The sequence below is a fragment of the Lactuca virosa genome, chromosome 9, assembly GCF_052849685.1.
Source record: "Lactuca virosa cultivar CGN04683 chromosome 9, Lactuca_virosa_CGN04683_v6, whole genome shotgun sequence".
NCBI classification, from domain to species: Eukaryota; Viridiplantae; Streptophyta; class Magnoliopsida; order Asterales; family Asteraceae; genus Lactuca; species Lactuca virosa.
Window position 1 is genome coordinate 129800554 of NC_136434.1, and position 20583 is coordinate 129821136.

The 20583-nt window shown below is 40.0% G+C and overlaps 2 protein-coding genes across 2 annotated transcripts; both read right to left on the reverse strand.

Annotated features, from left to right (window-relative positions):
• Positions 1-15056: 15056 nt before the first annotated feature.
• Positions 15057-16546, reverse strand: LOC145137389 (aquaporin PIP1-2-like). Its single transcript, XM_079071517.1, has 4 exons — positions 16202-16546; positions 15809-16107; positions 15577-15717; positions 15057-15392 (listed from the first exon to the last, which is right to left on the reverse strand). The coding sequence occupies exons 1-4, from the start codon at positions 16530-16532 to the stop codon at positions 15285-15287; spliced, it is 879 nt and encodes a 292-aa protein (XP_078927643.1). The 5' UTR covers positions 16533-16546; the 3' UTR covers positions 15057-15284.
• A 671-nt stretch (positions 16547-17217) lies between these two features.
• LOC145139790 (small ribosomal subunit protein eS27y-like) lies at positions 17218-18668 on the reverse strand. The gene is made up of 4 exons (XM_079073492.1): positions 18651-18668; positions 17684-17785; positions 17491-17519; positions 17218-17377 (listed from the first exon to the last, which is right to left on the reverse strand). Exons 1-4 carry the CDS (start codon positions 18666-18668, stop codon positions 17218-17220), a joined length of 309 nt encoding a protein of 102 aa, XP_078929618.1.
• Between the last annotated feature and the right edge of the window lie 1915 nt (positions 18669-20583).

The following is a 20583-nucleotide window of genomic DNA, read 5'->3' on the forward strand; positions in this document are numbered from 1 at the left end:
AAGGACTGTGCTGCTATCAATTCAAGTACATACCAATTATAGTTATGGGCTTAGACACCTAATCCAACAGTCTTCCACTTGGATAAGTCTGTAACTATAATTGCTAGTATGCCTTCTAAATTTGACCAGCAAATTGTAGCTTCCAAAAAGTTGCTGCCGAACTCTGACCCAGTCAGTTACGTGTCCTAAGATAAGTGATCATATAACCCTTCGTTCTGCTTGATATCCCCAGACAAAAGACATGGAATGTAATCAATCTGTTTGTCCAGAATCTATGTTTCCCGATTCCTGATTTGTGATGATGTAGGACTTCTAATCGAACACATCAATTTAGTCCTGGCTGGGCCCAGCACATAAGTCAACACCAAATCATCGAGGGGCCCACAGATATCGCTTTTCCTGTTAGGGCAAAAGGAACGAATAAACGTTGACTTATATGCTTGTATCTTTTACTCATCAAATTATGCATGACAATACGTTTTATAACACCAAGTTACTGATGCGTTTTCGTATCACCAATGTATGACCGACTTGTAAATCACAACTCATATATCTTCGTTTCAAGATTACAAGATATTATCGTCTCAGTATTACTCGTGATGAATTCCATGAAGTAATACTCTGAGCGAGGGTTATCTAATACTCAAATCTCAATTTCTGAGTACTCATGAACGTTGCAACAATTCTATTGCCATGTCTATCCTTAGACAATCTGCAATCCAATTCATGACAGCCTTAATTCACTACTTACTTCCAAGAGTACGAGCGACTGTGGAGTTTGAATAATCTCATTATTCAGGAAGTAAAACATGCAAAAATGAAACACAATAATAAACAATTGACAAAAGGTAGTAGCCAAACTTATAAATAATACTTTATTATTTAATCACCAAAAGTCAATTACATTTACTTTGTTACAAGTTTCAAAAACTAATCTAACTACTAAAACTAATATCATCTTTCAGTCCTATGCTCCGATCATGCTGAATATGCTTAGCCCTACTCAGACCCTTTGTGAGAGGATCTGCTGGGTTATCTTCAGATGACACCCTCTTTACTATAAGATGGCCTTCTTCTACTCTATGTCTGATGAAATGGTACTTTCTGTCGATATGTCTGGTCTTACCATGATCTCTCGGTTCCTTTGTCAAGGCAACCGCTCCTTCATTATCGCAGAACAGTTCCATAGGCTCTTGGATGGTTGGAACAACTCCGAGATCTCCGATGAAGTTCCTCAACCAAGCTGCTTCTTTCGACGCTTCACTTGCTGCTATGTACTCTGATTCACAAGTAGAATCAGCCACCGTATCTTGCTTGGAACTTTTCCAAGTAACTGCTCCTCCATTCAGTAAAAATACCCAGCCTGATTGAGAACGGAAGTTATCTCTATCCTTCTGAAAGCTGGCATCACTGTAACCATCTACTCTCAAAGTATCACTGCCACTGTAACATCCCAAAATTCAGGTACAACTGCTTAACCCTTCTTTTTATTCAAAGTGTCAAGTTTAGCCCGTAAGAGAATTGGTAGCAAATGAGTACGATGGGCATACTCAAGAGTACGTTGCGCGTACTCATGCGCTTATTTTGGACGCAGACTCGCCTGAGTACGCTGGGCGTACCCAGGGTTACGCTGGGCGTAATGTGTCCAGGTGCAAACCCTAATCTCATACTTGTGCCCTATATATTGGATGCTAAGGCTCATTTCTCAGCCTCCCTAGCAGTGAGTAAAACCCTAAGAGAGAACTTCCCATCGTCCTTAGTGAGTATGTGTGATTTTGGAGCTAAAAGTGCCTTGGGGTGTTAGTGAAGAAGAAGGAGAGGAGCTTGTGGAGGCTAGAGCTTGAAGTGCAAGTTTGGATCTGAGATCTACAGAGGAAGGAGCTGCTTTTAGAGGTATAAAGTTCAAAGCTTTCCTCTTCTTTTGGTTTGTTGTTGCATGGGCCATTTCTAGGGTTAAAAGTCCCAAAGGTGGAGACTTTATGAGTGTAAGGTGCTCCATGGTCCAAGATCTGTCCCCTTTCAGTGATATTTATGTTTTAGATCCATAAAGTTTCTATCTTGGTCGTTGATATGAGGACATGCTAGAGTTTTGAGCTTTCTAGGGCTAGAAGTGGTATATTTTGGGTGTTAGTGACTTGTTCAGCCATGCAAAGGCTTAAAGTTATCGACTTTATGGATTAAGAGGCTTAGAAACGGTCAGATCTAAAAGTTGGACGAGAGTCTTAACTGATTAAGACCTCAAGAGCTAAGGGACTGAAACTGAGAGTTACGCGGGGCGTAATCTCAGTATGCGCAGCGTAAGGGGTCGCGCACCCCGTTTCTGTGAGGACGCCGGGTACGCCCAGCGTACGTGTTTGGTACGCGCAGCGTAACCCGGAGGGTTGACTTTTGTTGACTTTTAGGGTTTGGTCAACTTTAGGGCCTTTGAGCCACGGGAGGGGTAAAATGGTCTTTTACCCTTCTGAGAGTACTAAGAGGAGGAATAGTCTAGCCTTGAGAGGTGTATTGATTTAGAGTGTATATTTCATATGATTAGGCGGGGGCTAGACCAGATTTTACAGAGTTCGAGCTTTACCGAGTTACCCGAGGTGAGTCTTCTCACTATACTTTACCTTGAGTAGGTAACCAGAGTTATGTGACAGAGTATCTTGTATGTTATGTATGTTATATGTTGCACTGCTATATTTCTATGTGATTTATGTTGTGCATGTTCTGAGTTTATAGTGTTAGGACCGGAAGGTCTACAGAGTTAGGACCCGAGGGTCCACAGAGTTAGGACCAGAGGGTCCACAGAGTTAAGACCAGAGGGTCCACAGAGTTAGGGCAAGAGGGCCCACAGAGTTATAGCCTCGAGTGGCTAATATGTGTTAGAGTGGTATTTTGGGGAACTCACTAAGCTTCGTGCTTACAGTGTTATGTGATATGTGTTGCAGGTTTTTCTCAGGATCACAGGACGGCACCGGCTCGATTGTACACACCAGAGAAAGAGTTATGTTTTGAGGATCCTGGAGTATTATTTAATTGAATATGGAGTTATGTTTGTAACTTAAAGAGCAAATGAGATTTTAATAGAAGGTGACATGAGAATTTATATGAGTTTAAATGAAATTTTTAGTTTGAAAAATCACGGTGTTACAAGTTGGTATCAGAGCCTTGGTTTGAGGGATTCGGATGCGCCTTCGGGTAAATCTGGACTCAAACTGAGGATTTGAGAAAAAATTTCGAAGAAATGATTTTTCTAAAGTGAATAAGAGTTTCAAAGAGAAAACGAGAAAGATCAGTGTGTACAATCAGCCAGAGCCCGAACGGTGATTTCCCAAAATACCCTTACTTTGTGTTATGAAATGTTTATGAGATATTATGTATGCTAGAGATAGGCTAGGTATTTCATATTTTAGGACTAGAGTGGCCTGATTTGTGATGCCTTAGCCTAGGATTGTGGTTATCCGAGTTGTGCTTTCGAGTATATGTTGAGTAAGAGTATCCAGCAGGAATCCCAAGTAGAGAGGGATTCGAGTAGAGGAGTAATCTAGGAGAGATGCCTAGATGATTATTGTGGAGCTTATCGAGAGAATAGTTAGAACCCGTGAGGGGTAGAGTTGCAGAGTTCGGTGATATCTATGAGAATGAGCAGATCAAGTGGAGTTATCACCTAGAGTGAGTTCTATGTATTAGTCGATGCCCGAATGCTGCTTGCTTTGTGCTTTGTGGGACCCTCGATGATGGGAGCCAGCTACTGAGTGAATATGACGATATTCAGGAGGTAGATGGCTGGCATCATTAGGAGTTCTTCAGCAGCTGATGGCGGAGAAGATTGGGAATCTAGGAAGAGCCTAGGGAGAAACCTTAGTCAGATGAGTGCGCTGGCAGGGTAGAGTATTTCGCTGAGGAGCGAGCACGTGCGACGGAATTGGTGAACGATAAGGTTGAGTAGCTACTTAGGAACTCTAGGATGGTCCGTGTGGAAAGTATGGGTAGATGTGGCAGGTAGTATGGGCCCGTACTACCGAAATCAGAGGACCCATACTCGATACAGGGAGTATTCTGAAGGTTCTAAGTAGCAGATTGAGGAGTGATGTTATGGTTCGAGTACCATACATCGGAGCAGATTGAGGAGTGATGTTATGGTTCGATTACCATACATCGGAGCAGATTGAGGAGTGATGTTATGGTTCGAGTACCATACATCGGAGCAGATTGAGGAGTGATGTTATGGTTCGATTACCATACATCGGAGCAGATTGAGGAGTGATGTTATGGTTCGAGTACCATACATCGGAGCAGATTAAGGAGTGATGTTATGGTTCGAGTACCATACATCGGAGCAGATTGAGGAGTGATGTTATGGTTCGATTACCATACATCGGAGCAGATTGAGGAGTGATGTTATGGTTCGATTACCATACATCGGAGCAGATTGAGGAGTGATGTTATGGTTCGAGTACCATACATCGGAGCAGATTGAGGAGTGATGTTATGGTTCGATTACCATACATCGGAGCAGATTGAGGAGTAATGTTATGGTTCGAGTACCATACATCGGAGCAGATTGAGGAGTGATGTTATGGTTCGATTACCATACATCGGACCAGATTGAGGAGTGATGTCATGGTTCGAGTACCATGATTGATGGCAGATTGAGAGATGATGTCATGGTTCGAGTACCATGATTGGCGACAGATCGAGAGGTGATGTCATGGTTCGAGTACCATGATTGATAACAGATCGAGAGGTGATGTCATGGTTCGAGTACCATGATTGGTAACAGATCGAGAGGTGATGTCATGGATCGAGTACCATGATTGGTGGCAGTTCGAGAGGTGATTTCGTGGTTCGAGTACCATGATTTGAGGCGGGTTGAGCAGAGAGGACATGGTTCGAGTACCATGAAATGTGGCGGTCAGTGCTTCTGGCCTTGCCGGTTATTCCGCAGCGATTATCTAGACCAAGGTCGGATGTGAATGAGTATGGGCCCAGAAGGCCAGGGAGAACGAGTTTTAGTGGAGCATCCCTTGATAGGGAAACCGAGTTAGCTCCAAGGGATTGTTGGTGATATGCCAGTGGAGTCGCAAGACTCAGAGATGAGTAGGGACGATGCGATATGGAGGGGTACGGTCTGAGCTGGAGAGCCGGAAGATAGTATATATGTCACTTTCCGTGACCTGAGTGGTGCCATTTCTGTTTTTGTGGGAGACGTAAGGGGTATTGAGATTTCGGTTTCTGAGTTGGGGTGAACCCTGTGGAATCACACTGATGGTGACTTTTCAATCAGAGTATCCGGCAGCGGGTCTGTCGCAATGGAATGGTATAGCTTGAGCAGGCTGACAGTCGAGACTGAAACGGTCAAGGATCAGGATACACCCTATTTGAGTATAATAGGGCAGGTGTTAGCTGCAGTGTTGGGTGATCAAGAGGGGTATATCAGGGCAGTGACTCCTATTGTTCTTGAGAGGTATAAGGAGTGGAAATGTGGTTTCTGCTCTTATGATAAGGGGCATGTTGGAACGTTGGGCAAGGAGTCAAGGATGAGGAGTATGATGGTTCATTATTTCCAGATCCAGGGTTAGTGATAACACTGGACTGTTGGGAGGTCCGGTGAGGGTATAGTGTGAGATCCCGAATGACTAGAGGCAGTCACGATGGTAAGTTCTGAAGGTTGCATATGAGATCCTGGTATTTGGAGTTGTTAAATCCTTGTCAGAGAGATCATCAAGCGTTGCGTAGCACCTTGCAGAATTAGGTGAAATGTTACTGGTGGAGACAGTCTGTGGGATAGAGTGTTGGTGCACTAATTGGTGATGGTTCGAACCCTAAGCGGTGAAGAACCGAGTATCTTATTCGAGAAATCCGCACCTGCTGCTAGAGTTACTGAGGTTCGGCCAGCGAATGTCGAGGCACCGAAGGCTCGCGGGAGAGCCTTCCAGTTGACAGCGGAGGAGGTCCGTGCATCGCCCGATGTTGGGACTGGTACTTTTCTGTGGGTTATGTACTTGCTTAGGTGATATTTGACTCGGGAGCGAGTCGATCATTTGTGTCAATAGTGTTTGGTCGACACATCAGTAGCCGACGAGAGGCGTTGAGTCGACCTCTACGAGTTTCCATAGCTGACGAGCGAGCGGAGTATGCTACGGAGGTGATTCGGGGATGTATACTCGAGATCTTCGGTGTTGAGTTCCCGATAGATCTGGTCCTGATAGCGATGGTGGACGTATGAGTTATGAGGGGCATGGATTGGTTGAGCCGATTAGGGGCTGTCATAGACTGCGAGCGACAGTGGGTGACGATACGAGACCCCAGTGGGGGAGTACTTACGGAGTACGGCAAGGGTACCCGATGTGGATCTGCGTTTTGTTCAGCCGCCAGAGCGAGACAGAGATTGCAGCAAGGCTGCAGCGGGTATGTGACCTATGTGATGGACACACAAGAGGCCGCTGGGAGGCCAAATTCGATGGATGACGTTCCGATAGTGCGTGAGTTCCCGGATGTTTTCCCGAGGAGTTGTCGGGTGTCCTTCCGAGAGGCAAGTAGAGTTCCGCATCGAGTTGGTTCCGGGGGCAGCGCCTATCGCCAAGGCGCCTTATCACCTTGCGCCGCCAGAGACGCAGTAGTTATCCTCGCAGCTTCAGGAGCTGCTGGGGAAGGGTGTTGTGATGCTACGGGGAGCCGTAGTACTCACCAGTCAGAGAGAGAGTGTTGTGATGCTACGGGGAGCCGTAGTACTCACCCGTCAGAGAGAGAGTGTTGTGATACTACGGGAAGCCGTAATACTCAGAGGTTGTTGTGATGCTACGGGGAGCTGTAGTACTCACCAGTCAGAGAGAGAGTGTTGTGATACTACGGGAAGCCGTAGTACTCAGAGGTTGTTGTGATGCTATAGGGAGCCGTAGTACTCACTAGTCAGAGAGAGGGTGTTGTGATGCTATGGGGAGCCGTAGTACTCACCAGTCAGAGAGAGGGCGTTGTGATGCTATGGGGAGCCATAGTACTCACTCGTCAGAACAGGGCATTGTGATGCTACGGGGAGCCGTAGTACTCACTAGTCAGTGGGAGGTTGTGGTGATGTTATGGGGAGCCGTAATACGCACTAGTTAGCGAGAAGTTGTTATGAGGAAGCCTTCTTGATCAAAGTATGAGAACCGGAGGGTTTTAGGCTTGAAAAGCCCTACGCATGAGCTTTGGGAGCCTGGTGGTCGGACCAGGGGTGAGACCGGGGTCTCCTCAATGATTGGGAATCATTATATTCTGAGTAAGTGTGGACATCCAATCCGAAGGGATTGGATAAGTGAAGTACGCATGGGCTGCGGGTCACAAGCTATGAGTTGAATAGGTCATTGGAACGAGCGATTCCAACTACGGGTCGGACTAAGCTCTTGAGTTGAGTTGAGTCCTGGTGGTGTGTTGAATAGACCGGACCGGAGGGTCCAACGATATAGACCGGACCGAAGGGTCCAACGATGAGCATTAGATAATAGTGGTCGGGGTTGAGTCAATCTCCAGTTGGGACACGTATTTACCCTTGGCTGAGTTTTCCTATAACAACAGCCATCATCCGAGAATTGGTATGCCACCCTTTGAGCTGTTGTATGGGAGGAGGTGTCGGACTCCCATTTGCTGGGGTGAGGTCGGGCAGCATGTGATGGTTAGTACAGAGATAGTACTTCAGACGACTGAGCATATTCAGCAGGTCAGACTGAGGTTGTTGACCGCTCAGAGTCGCCAGAAGAGTTATGCGGACAGGCGTCGCTCGGAGCTCGAGTTTCAAGTTGGTGATTTAGTACTCCTGAAGGTATCTCCTTGGAAGGGAGTGATCCGATTCAGGAAGAGGGGTAAGTTGGGGCCTCGGTATATTGGTCCGTTTAGGGTGATTACAAGACTAGGCAGGGTAGAATATCGATTGGAGCTACCTGCGGAGCTGATCCGGATTCACGATACCTTCCACGTATCCCAGTTGAGGAAGTGTATAGCCGACGAGTCGGCAGTGGTACCACTGGAGGATATTCAGGTGGATGCGAGCCTGAATTATGCCGAAAGGCCAGTCGCGATTATGGTTCGGAAGATCAAGGTTCTGAGGAACAAGGAGGTGCCTCTGGTTCAGATCCAGTGGCAACATCGGAGAGGGTCCGAGCTGACTTGGGAGCTAGAGTCAGAGGTGCGAGAGCAGCACCCGGAGTTGTTTACAGCATGAGACTTCGAGGGCGAAGTCTGGTTCTAGTGGGGGAGAATTGTAACATCCCGAAATTCAGGTACAACTGCTTAACCCTTCTTTTTATTCAAAGTGTCAAGTTTAGCCCGTAAGAGAATTGGTAGCAAATGAGTACGATGGGCGTACTCAAGAGTACGTTGCGCGTACTCATGCGCTTATTTTGGACGCGGACTCGCCTGAGTACGCTGGGCGTACCCAGGGTTACGCTGGGCGTAATGTGTCCAGGTGCAAACCCTAATTTCAGACTTGTGCCCTATATATTGGATGCTAAGGCTCATTTCTCAGCCTCCCTAGCAGTGAGTAAAACCCTAAGAGAGAACTTCCCATCGTCCTTAGTGAGTATGTGTGATTTTGGAGCTAAAAGTGCCTTGGGGTGTTAGTGAAGAAGAAGGAGAGGAGCTTGTGGAGGCTAGAGCTTGAAGTGCAAGTTTGGATCTGAGATCTACAGAGGAAGGAGCTGCTTTTAGAGGTATAAAGTTCAAAGCTTTCCTCTTCTTTTGGTTTGTTGTTGCATGGGCCATTTCTAGGGTTAAAAGTCCCAAAGGTGGAGACTTTATGAGTGTAAGGTGCTCCATGGTCCAAGATCTGTCCCCTTTCAGTGATATTTATGTTTTAGATCCATAAAGTTTCTATCTTGGTCGTTGATATGAGGACATGCTAGAGTTTTGAGCTTTCTAGGGCTAGAAGTGGTATATTTTGGGTGTTAGTGACTTGTTCAGCCATGCAAAGGCTTAAAGTTATCGACTTTATGGATTAAGAGGCTTAGAAACGGTCAGATCTAAAAGTTGGACGAGAGTCTTAACTGATTAAGACCTCAAGAGCTAAGGGACTGAAACTGAGAGTTACGCGGGGCGTAATCTCAGTACGCGCAGCGTAAGGGGTCGCGCACCCCGTTTCTGTGAGGACGCCGGGTACGCCCAGCGTATGTGTTTGGTACGCGCAGCGTAACCCGGAGGGTTGACTTTTGTTGACTTTTAGGGTTTGGTCAACTTTAGGGCCTTTGAGCCATGAGAGGGGTAAAATGGTCTTTTACCCTTCTGAGAGTACTAAGAGGAGGAATAGTCTAGCCTTGAGAGATGTATTGATTTAGAGTGTATATTTCATATGATTAGGCGGGGGCTAGACCAGATTTTACAGAGTTCGAGCTTTACCGAGTTACCCGAGGTGAGTCTTCTCACTATACTTTACCTTGAGTAGGTAACCAGAGTTATGTGACAGAGTATCTTGTATGTTATGTATGTTATATGTTGCACTGCTATATTTCTATGTGATTTATGTTGTGCATGTTCTGAGTTTATAGTGTTAGGACCGGAAGGTCTACAGAGTTAGGACCCGAGGGTCCACAGAGTTAGGACCAGAGGGTCCACAGAGTTAGGACCAGAGGGTCCACAGAGTTAGGGCAAGAGGGCCCACAGAGTTATAGCCTCGAGTGGCTAATATGTGTTAGAGTGGTATTTTGGGGAACTCACTAAGCTTCGTGCTTACAGTGTTATGTGATATGTGTTGCAGGTTTTTCTCAGGATCACAGGACGGCACCGGCTCGATTGTACACACCAGAGAAAGAGTTATGTTTTGAGGATCCTGGAGTATTATTTAATTGAATATGGAGTTATGTTTGTAACTTAAAGAGCAAATGAGATTTTAATAGAAGGTGACATGAGAATTTATATGAGTTTAAATGAAATTTTTAGTTTGAAAAATCACGGTGTTACAAGTTGGTATCAGAGCCTTGGTTTGAGGGATTCGGATGCGCCTTCGGGTAAATCTGGACTCAAACTCGGGAGCGAGTCGATCATTTGTGTCAAGAAAGACTCCTCTTCGTGCTACAAAGACCACGTTCTCACTAGGCCTGTAGAACAAATATCGAAAAGACTGCTTTGGGTAACCAATGAAAACACATTTCTCACTTCTAGCTGCTAGCTTGTCGTGAGTCTCTCGTCTTACGAAAGCTTCACAACCCCAGACTTTAATATGTGCTAACGAGGGAACTTTCCCTGTCCACATTTCGTGAGGTGTTTTGGCAACCTTCTTTGTAGGGACAAGATTGAGGATGTGGGCGGCTGTCTCTAAGGCATACCCCCAGAAGTGAATAGGAAGCGAAGCCCGACTCATCATAGAACGAACCATGTCTAACAAGGTTCGATTGCGCCTCTCAGCTACACCATTTAACTGTGGTGTCCTAGGAGGAGTCAATTGTGAGACTATCCCACATTCTTTCAGATAGTTGATCTGAAGGGCCCACACACATCTGTGTGTATGAGATCCAACAGACCTTCACCTCTTTCACAAGACCCTGTGAATGGTGATTTTTTCATCTTTCCCAAAAGACAAGATTCACACATATCATCTGACTTTAGGTCAAATGATTCCAACACTCCATCCTTTTGGAGTTGGGCTATGCGTTTCTTGTTAATGTGTCCAAGACGACAATGTCACAAGCATGCCTTGTCTACACTATTAGACAAGTCAATATTAAGTACACTATTTCCTAGGCTATCAACACAAGTCACTGTTTCATACGCACCATTACAAGGCAAAGCTTCAAACATAAAAACACCATTCTTATAAACATAAATTGAACCATTCAAATCATTAAAAGAATATGTAAAACCTTGTCTGAACAATGCATGAAATGAAATAATGTTTCTCGTCATCTCAGACGAATAGCAACAATTTATTAAATCTAATCTAACATCATTACTAAGCAGAAGCTGATAAACTCCGATCTTGGTTACTGGTGAAGACTTTCTGTTTCCCATGATCAGGTTTATCCTTCCTCGCTCTATCTCCTCACTTTCCTTTAGACCCTGCAAATCAGAACAGATATGAAAACCACATCCTGTATCAAGGACCCATGAACGAGAAGATAATGAGTTATTAGCATAAATAGTGTAAATACCTGCCGAAGATGGCTTCACTTTGCCATCCTTGATATCTTGCATATATTGTGGGCAAGATCTCTTCCAATGCCCCTTTTGGTTGCAGTAAAAGCAAACTGCCTCTTTTGGATCAGAAACATGGCGAGTGGAACCATTGGGCTTAGCCTTTGGGCCATTACTAGATGACCCAGCTTGAGCCTTGCTCTTCCAGTTTTGCTTGGGAGGACCTTTCCTCTTTTTCCCCTTTCCCTGTCCAATAGCCAAAACAGGGGCACTCGTAGGTGTGGAGGGTATACTTTTACCCTTCATCCCTGCCTCAGCTGTCTGCAACAAGTTGTGCAATTGGGCCAAGGTCTGCTCAGTATTGTTCAAATGGTAAGTTAGAATAAACTGACCATAACATTCAGGAAGTGAGTTCAGGACCATGTCAATGGCCAATTCCTCATCAAAGTGAATATTGAGCTTGACCAAACGCTCTATGTAGCGTTGCATTCTTTGCACATGTGACACAACCGACTCCCCATCTTTCATCTTGCAAGCCATGAGTGACTTGACTACTTCGAACTTTTCTTGACGAGCTCGCTTATGGTACTTTTCCATAAGGTCCTTGTTCATCTCGAAAGGCCAGTAGTCCTCATAGTACCTCTGCAGTTCTGGGGACATAGTTGCCACCATGATTCATGCCACTTTGGTAGCATCATCGTAATGTTTCTTGTAGGCAGCAAGATCTTCAGGAGTAGCTTCATTCTCATCAAGCTCTTTGAGCTCCTTTTCAAGAACATATTCTTTGTTCTCGAAACGAAGAGCCATCTTGATGTTGCGCATCCAATCGTTATAGTTTGAGCCATCCATAACGACTTTGGAGCAGATATTGAGCAAAGAGAAGTTTTGGTTGGAGGAGGACGAAGCAGAAGTGTTTCCAGGAGTAGACATCTGAAAAGAAAGAAAGTTTTAGTTAGATTTCAAGATACCTTAATAAAATAACCCAAAGATATAATATCAAGGTTAGGATCCAACTATGAAGATTCACAACTTAGAAATGGGATGCCGAGATCCAAGTGAAAATTTCATAAAGGTAGGTGAATGACGATTCACCAATTCCACCATTAGACGAAACAAACGAAGTGAAATTCCTAATTCTTTTGAGATACATTGAAACTATTCAATGGCATGTTTTGATCTCAGATTATGCTCTTCTATTTGTGACTGGGATGCCGAGGATCACAAACAAGATGTGAATAACCATGCAAATGTGCTTGGTAACCTCATTGTCTTTATCATTAACTATTGATGTGCTGGTAAACCACACACGCTCCATCAAAATGACAATTATGAGATACCCATTACTACTCTTTATTGGTGCCTTCTAGTGTGCTGGTTAACCACACACGCTCCACTAACAACCAATAAATCACAATGTGCAATTTCATGGATTAGCATACTTTTCACATTTTTCCTAAAGTAACTAGAGTTGGGATTTTGTAAATTATGTTCTAGTACTTTCTTTAATATCATTATACTTTTAATGAGAAGTAGTTGTCCTATCAAATCCGTTCTGCTAACGACCCTCCACTAATCAAGGAAGCGGTGGGTGAGAGTGGACACCCATTCAACTACCATTTTATAGGCAGTTTCCTTATACCCCCCTTATAGATTAGCTTCGTGAATGAGGCATACTAGCGATTTGACTGACCATATTCTTATACATATATAATATTAAACTTTTAATTATAATATATATATAAGGTGTGTTTTAAAACATTTTAAAACTTCAAGGGTTTATAAATTTCGAAATTTAAGCTATTAAATTTAAATTTAAATAAACCAATTAACTAGATTTAATATTTATCTTTTAATTAACTATTAATCAAACTATTAAATCTTGTAAGGATTATCTAATTAATTAATCAATTAATTTAATCCTAATCCTTATCCCTCTAAATTTCGAAAAATAGGGTAAGGATAATTATCCAATTAATCTAATTAAGTAACAATTATCCAAAACAAGAAACCCTAAAACTTCTAAGCAAATTTCGAAATTTACAAGGGAGGAGGCTAGGGTTTTCAAAACCCTAACCCTAATTTCGATTAGGGTTCTTTGGAGGCTAGGGTTTTCGAAAAAACCCTTTGATCCAAAACCCTAGAAATCGAAAATTTGGCCTTTAGGGTTTAATAGCTATAAACCCTAATTTGCAATTCAACAATTGTAGCAATTCAATTTAAAACAACAATGGCTCTGATACCACTGATGGGATTTAGGTACAACAAATAAACTAGAAAAGCAATTCCTAAGTTCACATGCAACCTACTTTGGATCTATGTTTTAACTATTGAACATACAACTTTGAATTGCAAAACAAGAACCCTAGAGGAGAGAGGCTAATTTCGAAATTAACAAACTAGGGTTTAGGGTTTACATACCTTTCAATTGTTATAGCAAACAATTGATATTCCCTTGATCTTGATCTTGATCTTCTTGGAAGCTTTAGCACCACAAGTGTAATGCCTCTAATGGAATCACACCCAATGACTAGCAAGAAGGAAAGTAGAAGAAGAGAGAGGGGAGGGAGTATGCAATTTCGGCCAAGGTATTCTTCCAAAGAATGAGTACCCTAAAATGTGAGCCAGGAGGCTCCTTAAATAGTTGAGGTAACTAGGGTTTAGGGAAAACCCTAGTTATCCTTTGCTTAGGGCCTAAGCAAGACCCAAGGCCTTATCTTGGACCCCTTGGACGAATTCTCTAGGGTTTCCCCTAGGGTTTTCGTCCACCCCCTTCCAAGGGAGTTCTGGATCCTTCCATTCAACTATCAATTAATTGCAAACTAGTCCCTGCACTTTATAATTAATTCTTTTAACCCCAAAATCAATTCTGATTAATTTCTAGCTAACAATTAATTAAACATAATGATTTCTAATTAATATATTAATCCTTTAACATATTAATAAATCAATTATATATATATTAATTTATTAATCTTATAAATTAATATCTCTCCTTTCATAATTTCCTTGTCCAGTTGCTAGGTTGAGGGCAACCCAAAAGGACTGTGCTGCTATCAATTCAAGTACATACCAATTATAGTTATGGGCTTAGACACCTAATCCAACATATATATGGTTGGCTGCTTCAAAAAAAAAGTTGTTCTTTTTTTCTAAAAATCTCTTTAATAAAAAAAATATAAGAATTCTAAATGTAAAATAGATAGACTTAAAAAAAACTCATTGCACTCTTTGTAATTCTCTTTCTATCTCTTTGCTAGTTCAAAAAAATTTGTTTTTTTTTTCTAAAAATTCCTTTAATAAAAAAAGTTATTGATTAATTAAATCCATAACAATTTTTTTACTCCAAGTGATCACCAGCCTAGCTGGTTGTGATGCATCCTGGGTTATAGGCCTCAGTGGATGAGGTCAAGAGTTTGATTATTGGCTGAACATATTTGGAGGATCTTCCCTGGATTGGCGTGGGTTCGATTCTTCGTTCCCTTTGGTGGTGAGTGGTGCCCCTCTTGGTAGCCCGCCAGGCATTCCTGATCCATCGGGTCGAGTTACACATAATCAGGTCTATAGCTGCTTGGATTTCAAAATGGTTGGTCTGTATGATCTGAAAATCAGTTATAACTAGTCGAACTTAGATGGTAGATTTTGTTGGTGAATAGTGATAAAGTTTTGTAGTTTGTTTAGGAGTCTAAAAAGATAGCCAAATATATATATATATATATATATATATATATATATATATATATATATATATATATATAACAAAATACATATGTATATATGGGTTTTTCATGTTGATATAAAGGCTGTAGGCTGCTTGGAAACTCAAACATAAGGTTTGGATGTTTGTGTTCATATTGAGATCTGTTACCCAAAATGTTAACATAATATAACGCGCGTTACACCATTTTACGATAAGTATATGCATCGTAAAGCTGATAACAAAAATGATATTATACAAAATGTATGGTGGTTAGAATGATTTATGCATTCGTTGTATTTACATGTCTTCTTTTTAGAAGAGCTAAAATACATCCTCTAAATTATACTTCTAACTACACAATTTGTCCATAAAGGGACTTAAACCCTTAACCCTTTAGGGAATGGACGCCTTTTCAAACACCTGAATGGATACATTTGTTCATGAATGGATCAAACCATTAACTTTATTTTGGTAAGGGGGTATTTTAGACTAAAAGTGAAAGTTACTGGGGCAAAGATGGTCTTCCTTTGAAAGGAAACGCTCTGATGATTAGTTGGTGGTAGGCTGCCGCTAATGTTGCCCCCGACATTGGTCCCGCCCAGAATATCCACTGTTTAAAAATATACTCATTAATTATTACTATTTTATCATTAATCAAGAAATGACAAAAAAGAAATTACAATATATATTATACAAAATGAGGTTTATTAAATCATCAAACATTTTATTAAAATATCAAAATATATAATAATTGTATTAAAAGATAGAAAATATATATAGTGGACTAGACTAACATGTTCATTCCATGCTTGCTCCTTGTTATAGATGAGGGCAGCTCCCAGACTCCTCGCCGGATTAATCCCAGTGCCGGTGATCGGAATGGTGGCCAAATGAACCAAAAACACCGCAAACCCAATTGGCAACGGCGCCAAAATCTGCCGAATCAAACCACACAAAATTATGATCTTGTCTCTTTCCAACAAATTAATCGATAAAATTACATTAATCAGTCTTATGAATACGTACAGGGACGCGGGAATCGCGAGCACTGAACTTGGCGTCGGTGGCGGAGAAGACGGTGTACACAAGGATGAATGTTCCGACGATTTCCGCCCCAAGGCCGTCGATTTTGCCGTATCCTTCAGAAACCACGTTGGCGCCACCGCCGTGTAGCTCAAATACTTTCTCTCCTTCAAACCCCTTTACAACTCCGGCGCCACAAATTGCACCGGCGCATTGCATCACCATGTACAACAACGCCCTCGGAAACGACAGTTTTCTACCCAGAAACAACCCAAATGTCACCGACGGATTAATATGACCTCCTGTTAGAGACCCAAATCGTTATAAATTAAATGTTTTGACAATCTGAAACACACCGATTATGAGAAATTAATTGCAGAAATTAGGGCACCTGACCTGAGATGCCGGAGGTGCAATAGACAAGAGCGAAAATCATGCCACCGAAGGCCCAGGCGATTCCTTGGACGCCGACGGAGGAGCATTTGTTTTGGGATTTGGAGACTTGGATGACTGTCATGAGGGAGATGTATAGAAATAGAAAAGTGGCAACGAATTCGGCTATGGCAGCTCTGTAGAATGACCAGCAGCAGAGCTCCGCCGCCTCGAAGAACGGAACGGCCTCCGGCTCTTTGTAATCTTTGTCATAAATTCGAGCCGCCGTGCCGAGTGGGCGTCTGTCCCTGAATCTGTGGGTTCCCAAATGAACGCCATCTTCCCTTCTTTCCATTTGATTTCTGTGTGTGTGTGTGTGTTAATTTCTTTCTGTAAAAATGTCTGTGGTATTTGTAATTGTAATGGAAGCGAATGGTGGTTAAAAATGGAAGCATATTGTTTATCAACGTCCTCTACATTTTAACGGAATTCAGGCATCCTTCATATCAATTTTTGCAAACACAGGCATACACCATGAAAATAACTTTATTATTATTATGTTTTCAATATATAGGATTATTTTAAGTGATATTTACTCGAAAATACAGTATATGCTAAATCAATATCATATAATAACTACATTTTCCAAAAAAAAAAAAAAAAAAAAAAAACACAAATGACCATCAAATTCGAATTTTGAGATTTTTGAAATATATTTTCTGATAAAATAATTTGAATATTGTGTTGAAATTTCAAATTACTATTTTTATTATAAAAAAGTAGGTCCTTGGAGATGAAGGCAATCCCACAAACATCGAAAGCAAATAAAATGTAATCATGGGATCGAGTAAAATAGCATTGCTAAATTAAAGATATATTGAAAGCATAGCATATGATTATATATAATCCTTAATAAGATAAAAAAAAATTAAGATCCAGAAAAAACAACCCAACAATTTCCATCAGAGACTAGATGCATGTTAATTATCATCCATAAAGTAAAACTAACATAAAAAATATTACTTAATTATGGTTTGCAATCAATCAAGAAATTGGTAAAACAACCATATCCCATCATTTGGCTTCCTTCGAAAAAAGCATCCTTCAACGAGTCTTGCACGACCACCAGTGGGCTGGCATATCACGGATTGGCAGTTTTTACACACCACAACTGTTTGTGAATGGCTAAACACAGTTGTTCTGTAATTAAACCAATAAATAAATTCAGAAAAAAAAACATGAATTCAATCATTATGTGATAAATAAAAAAAGTAAATCCAAAAGTACACATATGATAGGAATTGACTACTCACAAGCTAAAACAGCCTTGGCACTTAACGTCCTGCATGCATGCACCATTATGACATAACTCTTTTGGTTAATTAACTATATACGTAGGTTAATATACTAAAAAAACATAATCAAAACATCACAAATATATTATTAGAGCTTGAGACGATTCTTCAAACAGAAAAAGAGAGGGAGAATATTAAATATATATACTACCATGAAGAAAGAATTGGGTGATTGGACAATACGCTTCAGCTTATGCTTCATCTTTTCCAACTCAGCTGGTGGATTCAGCAAATCAACATCGTTTGATGAACCCTATTAAGAATTTAAGATCGATGCATCATGCTTCTTCAATTAGATTAAACATAATAATCCAAAACTCGAAGTTTCATTTAAAAAATAACTCACCATATATATCTTGAATCTCTTGATGTTGTTGTTTCGTAAAGTTGAAGTCGTCTCACTAAACCCTAGCAGGTATTAACCGCAGCTTCGACTCCAACGTGTATATATATTGGGCTATGAATCAAATCCCATATTTTAACTGATTAGGGTAAATTGTTGTTTCGTAAAGTCAACATTTTATAGTTAATGGACACATATACCCCTAAATTTAAATAGATAGTGTATTTTGATTAATTATTCAGTTTTGACATTGATTTGTTTCCTTATTTTTCCTTCTTCCTCTTTAGGCACTGCAAATTTAAAGGGATTTGTTTCCAAAAAGATCCCAAGATAATCTCCACGGAGTATGATTTCTTCAAGATGGGCTGCTTAGACATTTGCTATATTTAATAGCCTGTTATTGAAACTGAAAGAGAAATTAAATATCCTCCTATTTTTTATCCTACAAATCTTCCTACCCAATTAAATGATGACATGTGTCATCCAAGTCAAACATTAGTTAACAATGAGATAATTAAAAGAAAACATATCCTTAACAAATCATATAAGTTTTCGTCACATAATCTCTAATAAAGTATACGGAACCAAAGTATAAACTATTCTTTGTTTTTTTTTCCATAAGATTCAATAAAAAGCTTTTAGGTGATAATAATCAAACAGTAGAAATGTAATTGTCCCATTTGCTTACAAACAAAATTATGCCAGCGAATTTTCTTAGGACTGAGATTCATGTAATTACTTTGTGTTTATTGTTAGTCCTTCATTGATCTCCAACCCCACAATCACTTTCCATTGTTTCTTGATTCTCCCCACAAACTTAACAAACTCATCAGTTTTTTCACAATTAAATCCTCTTATTCAAAATGCACCCTAACTCCATCCTCGAAGAAAAAATCCAAGCCCAAATTGATTTAAATAATCGGTTCATTTTTTTATGGACCACAATTATAGCTAAACTTAGAGATCAAAAAAAACTCTAGTGGAATAAACGAAATCGGTAAAAAAAACCCCTCGATGGTCATACAAATTGATAAACGAGTTACACTAAAATTTTAAAAAAAAACGACGTAAAGAACAAGGCATAATACAAAGGCTGGGGTACCAGCTTCGAACAACAAAATATAAGCATATAGATTTTTTAAATCGTTCGACACGAATTTTAGAAACTTTGAAGCAATCTAATTTAAATAATTCTAATTCTAATATTGATAAAAAATTTAATAATAAAGATTTGGATTTTATAAGTTATTTCGAAGAACTAGATTTTCGTCAATCCGTAATCAAAGGATCTATGTGCGCTCAAATTAAGGCGTAAATTGATTATTTGGGGACCGTATCAAGGAAATCTTCATTCCCCGCCTTTTTTCAAATAGCTTAAAGTGTATTTACGGGTAGTATTTTGGGGGTTAAATCCGAGTTTTTTGTAAAAATAAGTTAGTTTTCAAAAAGTATTGTAGAAATAGGTTAGTTTTAGAATGTATTGTAGAAATAGACTTTTTTTTTTTAGTTGGGCCCACTATTTGTCGTTCATTCCGACAATGATATATATATATATATTTTTTCAAGTAACCCCCTTAACTTTCATTGCTTTTCTATTATTTATATCTTTCATTGATTAATTCAAATTTTTACATTCATTATATATTATACATAAATAATTATTATAAAATATATAATTATAATTTATGTATTATTCTTAAGTAGTTATACCATTAAATGAATAATACAAATATCTTCAAATAGATATTAATATTAAATATATTTCGTCGGAAAATTAAAAGATCAACTATAAACGATATTACATTCAAAATATACATTAAATTAGAATTTAAATTAAACACTAAATCATAATATTCGTAATGATATATTTTATTATCGTTTATTTGTAAATGTGAGAAAATCTTAGTCCACAATGCCTAAATTGTATAGCATGAGTTGTCACTATTTGTGAAAACTCTATAATTATGTTATTTGTCTTTACTCAACTGCAAAAGCAAAACTCTTCTGCACACTCAAATGTAACTGTTGATGAAAACTCAGTAGAAGTAATTGAGGGAATCGTCAAATCATCTCACTTTTTTTGTATTATAAATTCTCTTTCTTATAATCGATATTTTTTCATCTCTTCCAACCTAGCTAATGAATTTCTCTTACAATTCTTGAACTTAAATCTTTCCTTCTTCTTTTTCTTTAACATTCATTCATCCATAACAAGGTACATATTATTGGCTTTATGTCATATATTTAATAATAGTAATTATCATATGTAGCATACTCATTAATCTCTTTTTTAAATTTTGATTTATTTTGCAGTTAGATTTTGGTATATATCATTATGACTCTAGATCGTCCGTTTATGATTAATTTATATTGGGGTGGTAATATTAAATATGAGAATGGTATCATAAAGGGAGACCATTCAACTTTCTCTACTTCAAATATTGTTAGGCACAAAATAGAGTATGAAGAATTTAAAGATTTATGTTATGCACATGTTGGAGTTGAAAAAACATCACATAAGTTGAATATCTCATTATGCTATCAATTTGGAGGGCAATCCACTATTTCACGGGTCATAAGTGATTCAAGTCTAGACGTAATGTATTATTTGGCTGAGAATGTTGCAAATTATTGGGGTCAAGTTTTAATTGAAGTTGAAAAAATAATGTCGCCTACAAGTACTAGTTTTGTAGATCTCCTTCAAAATT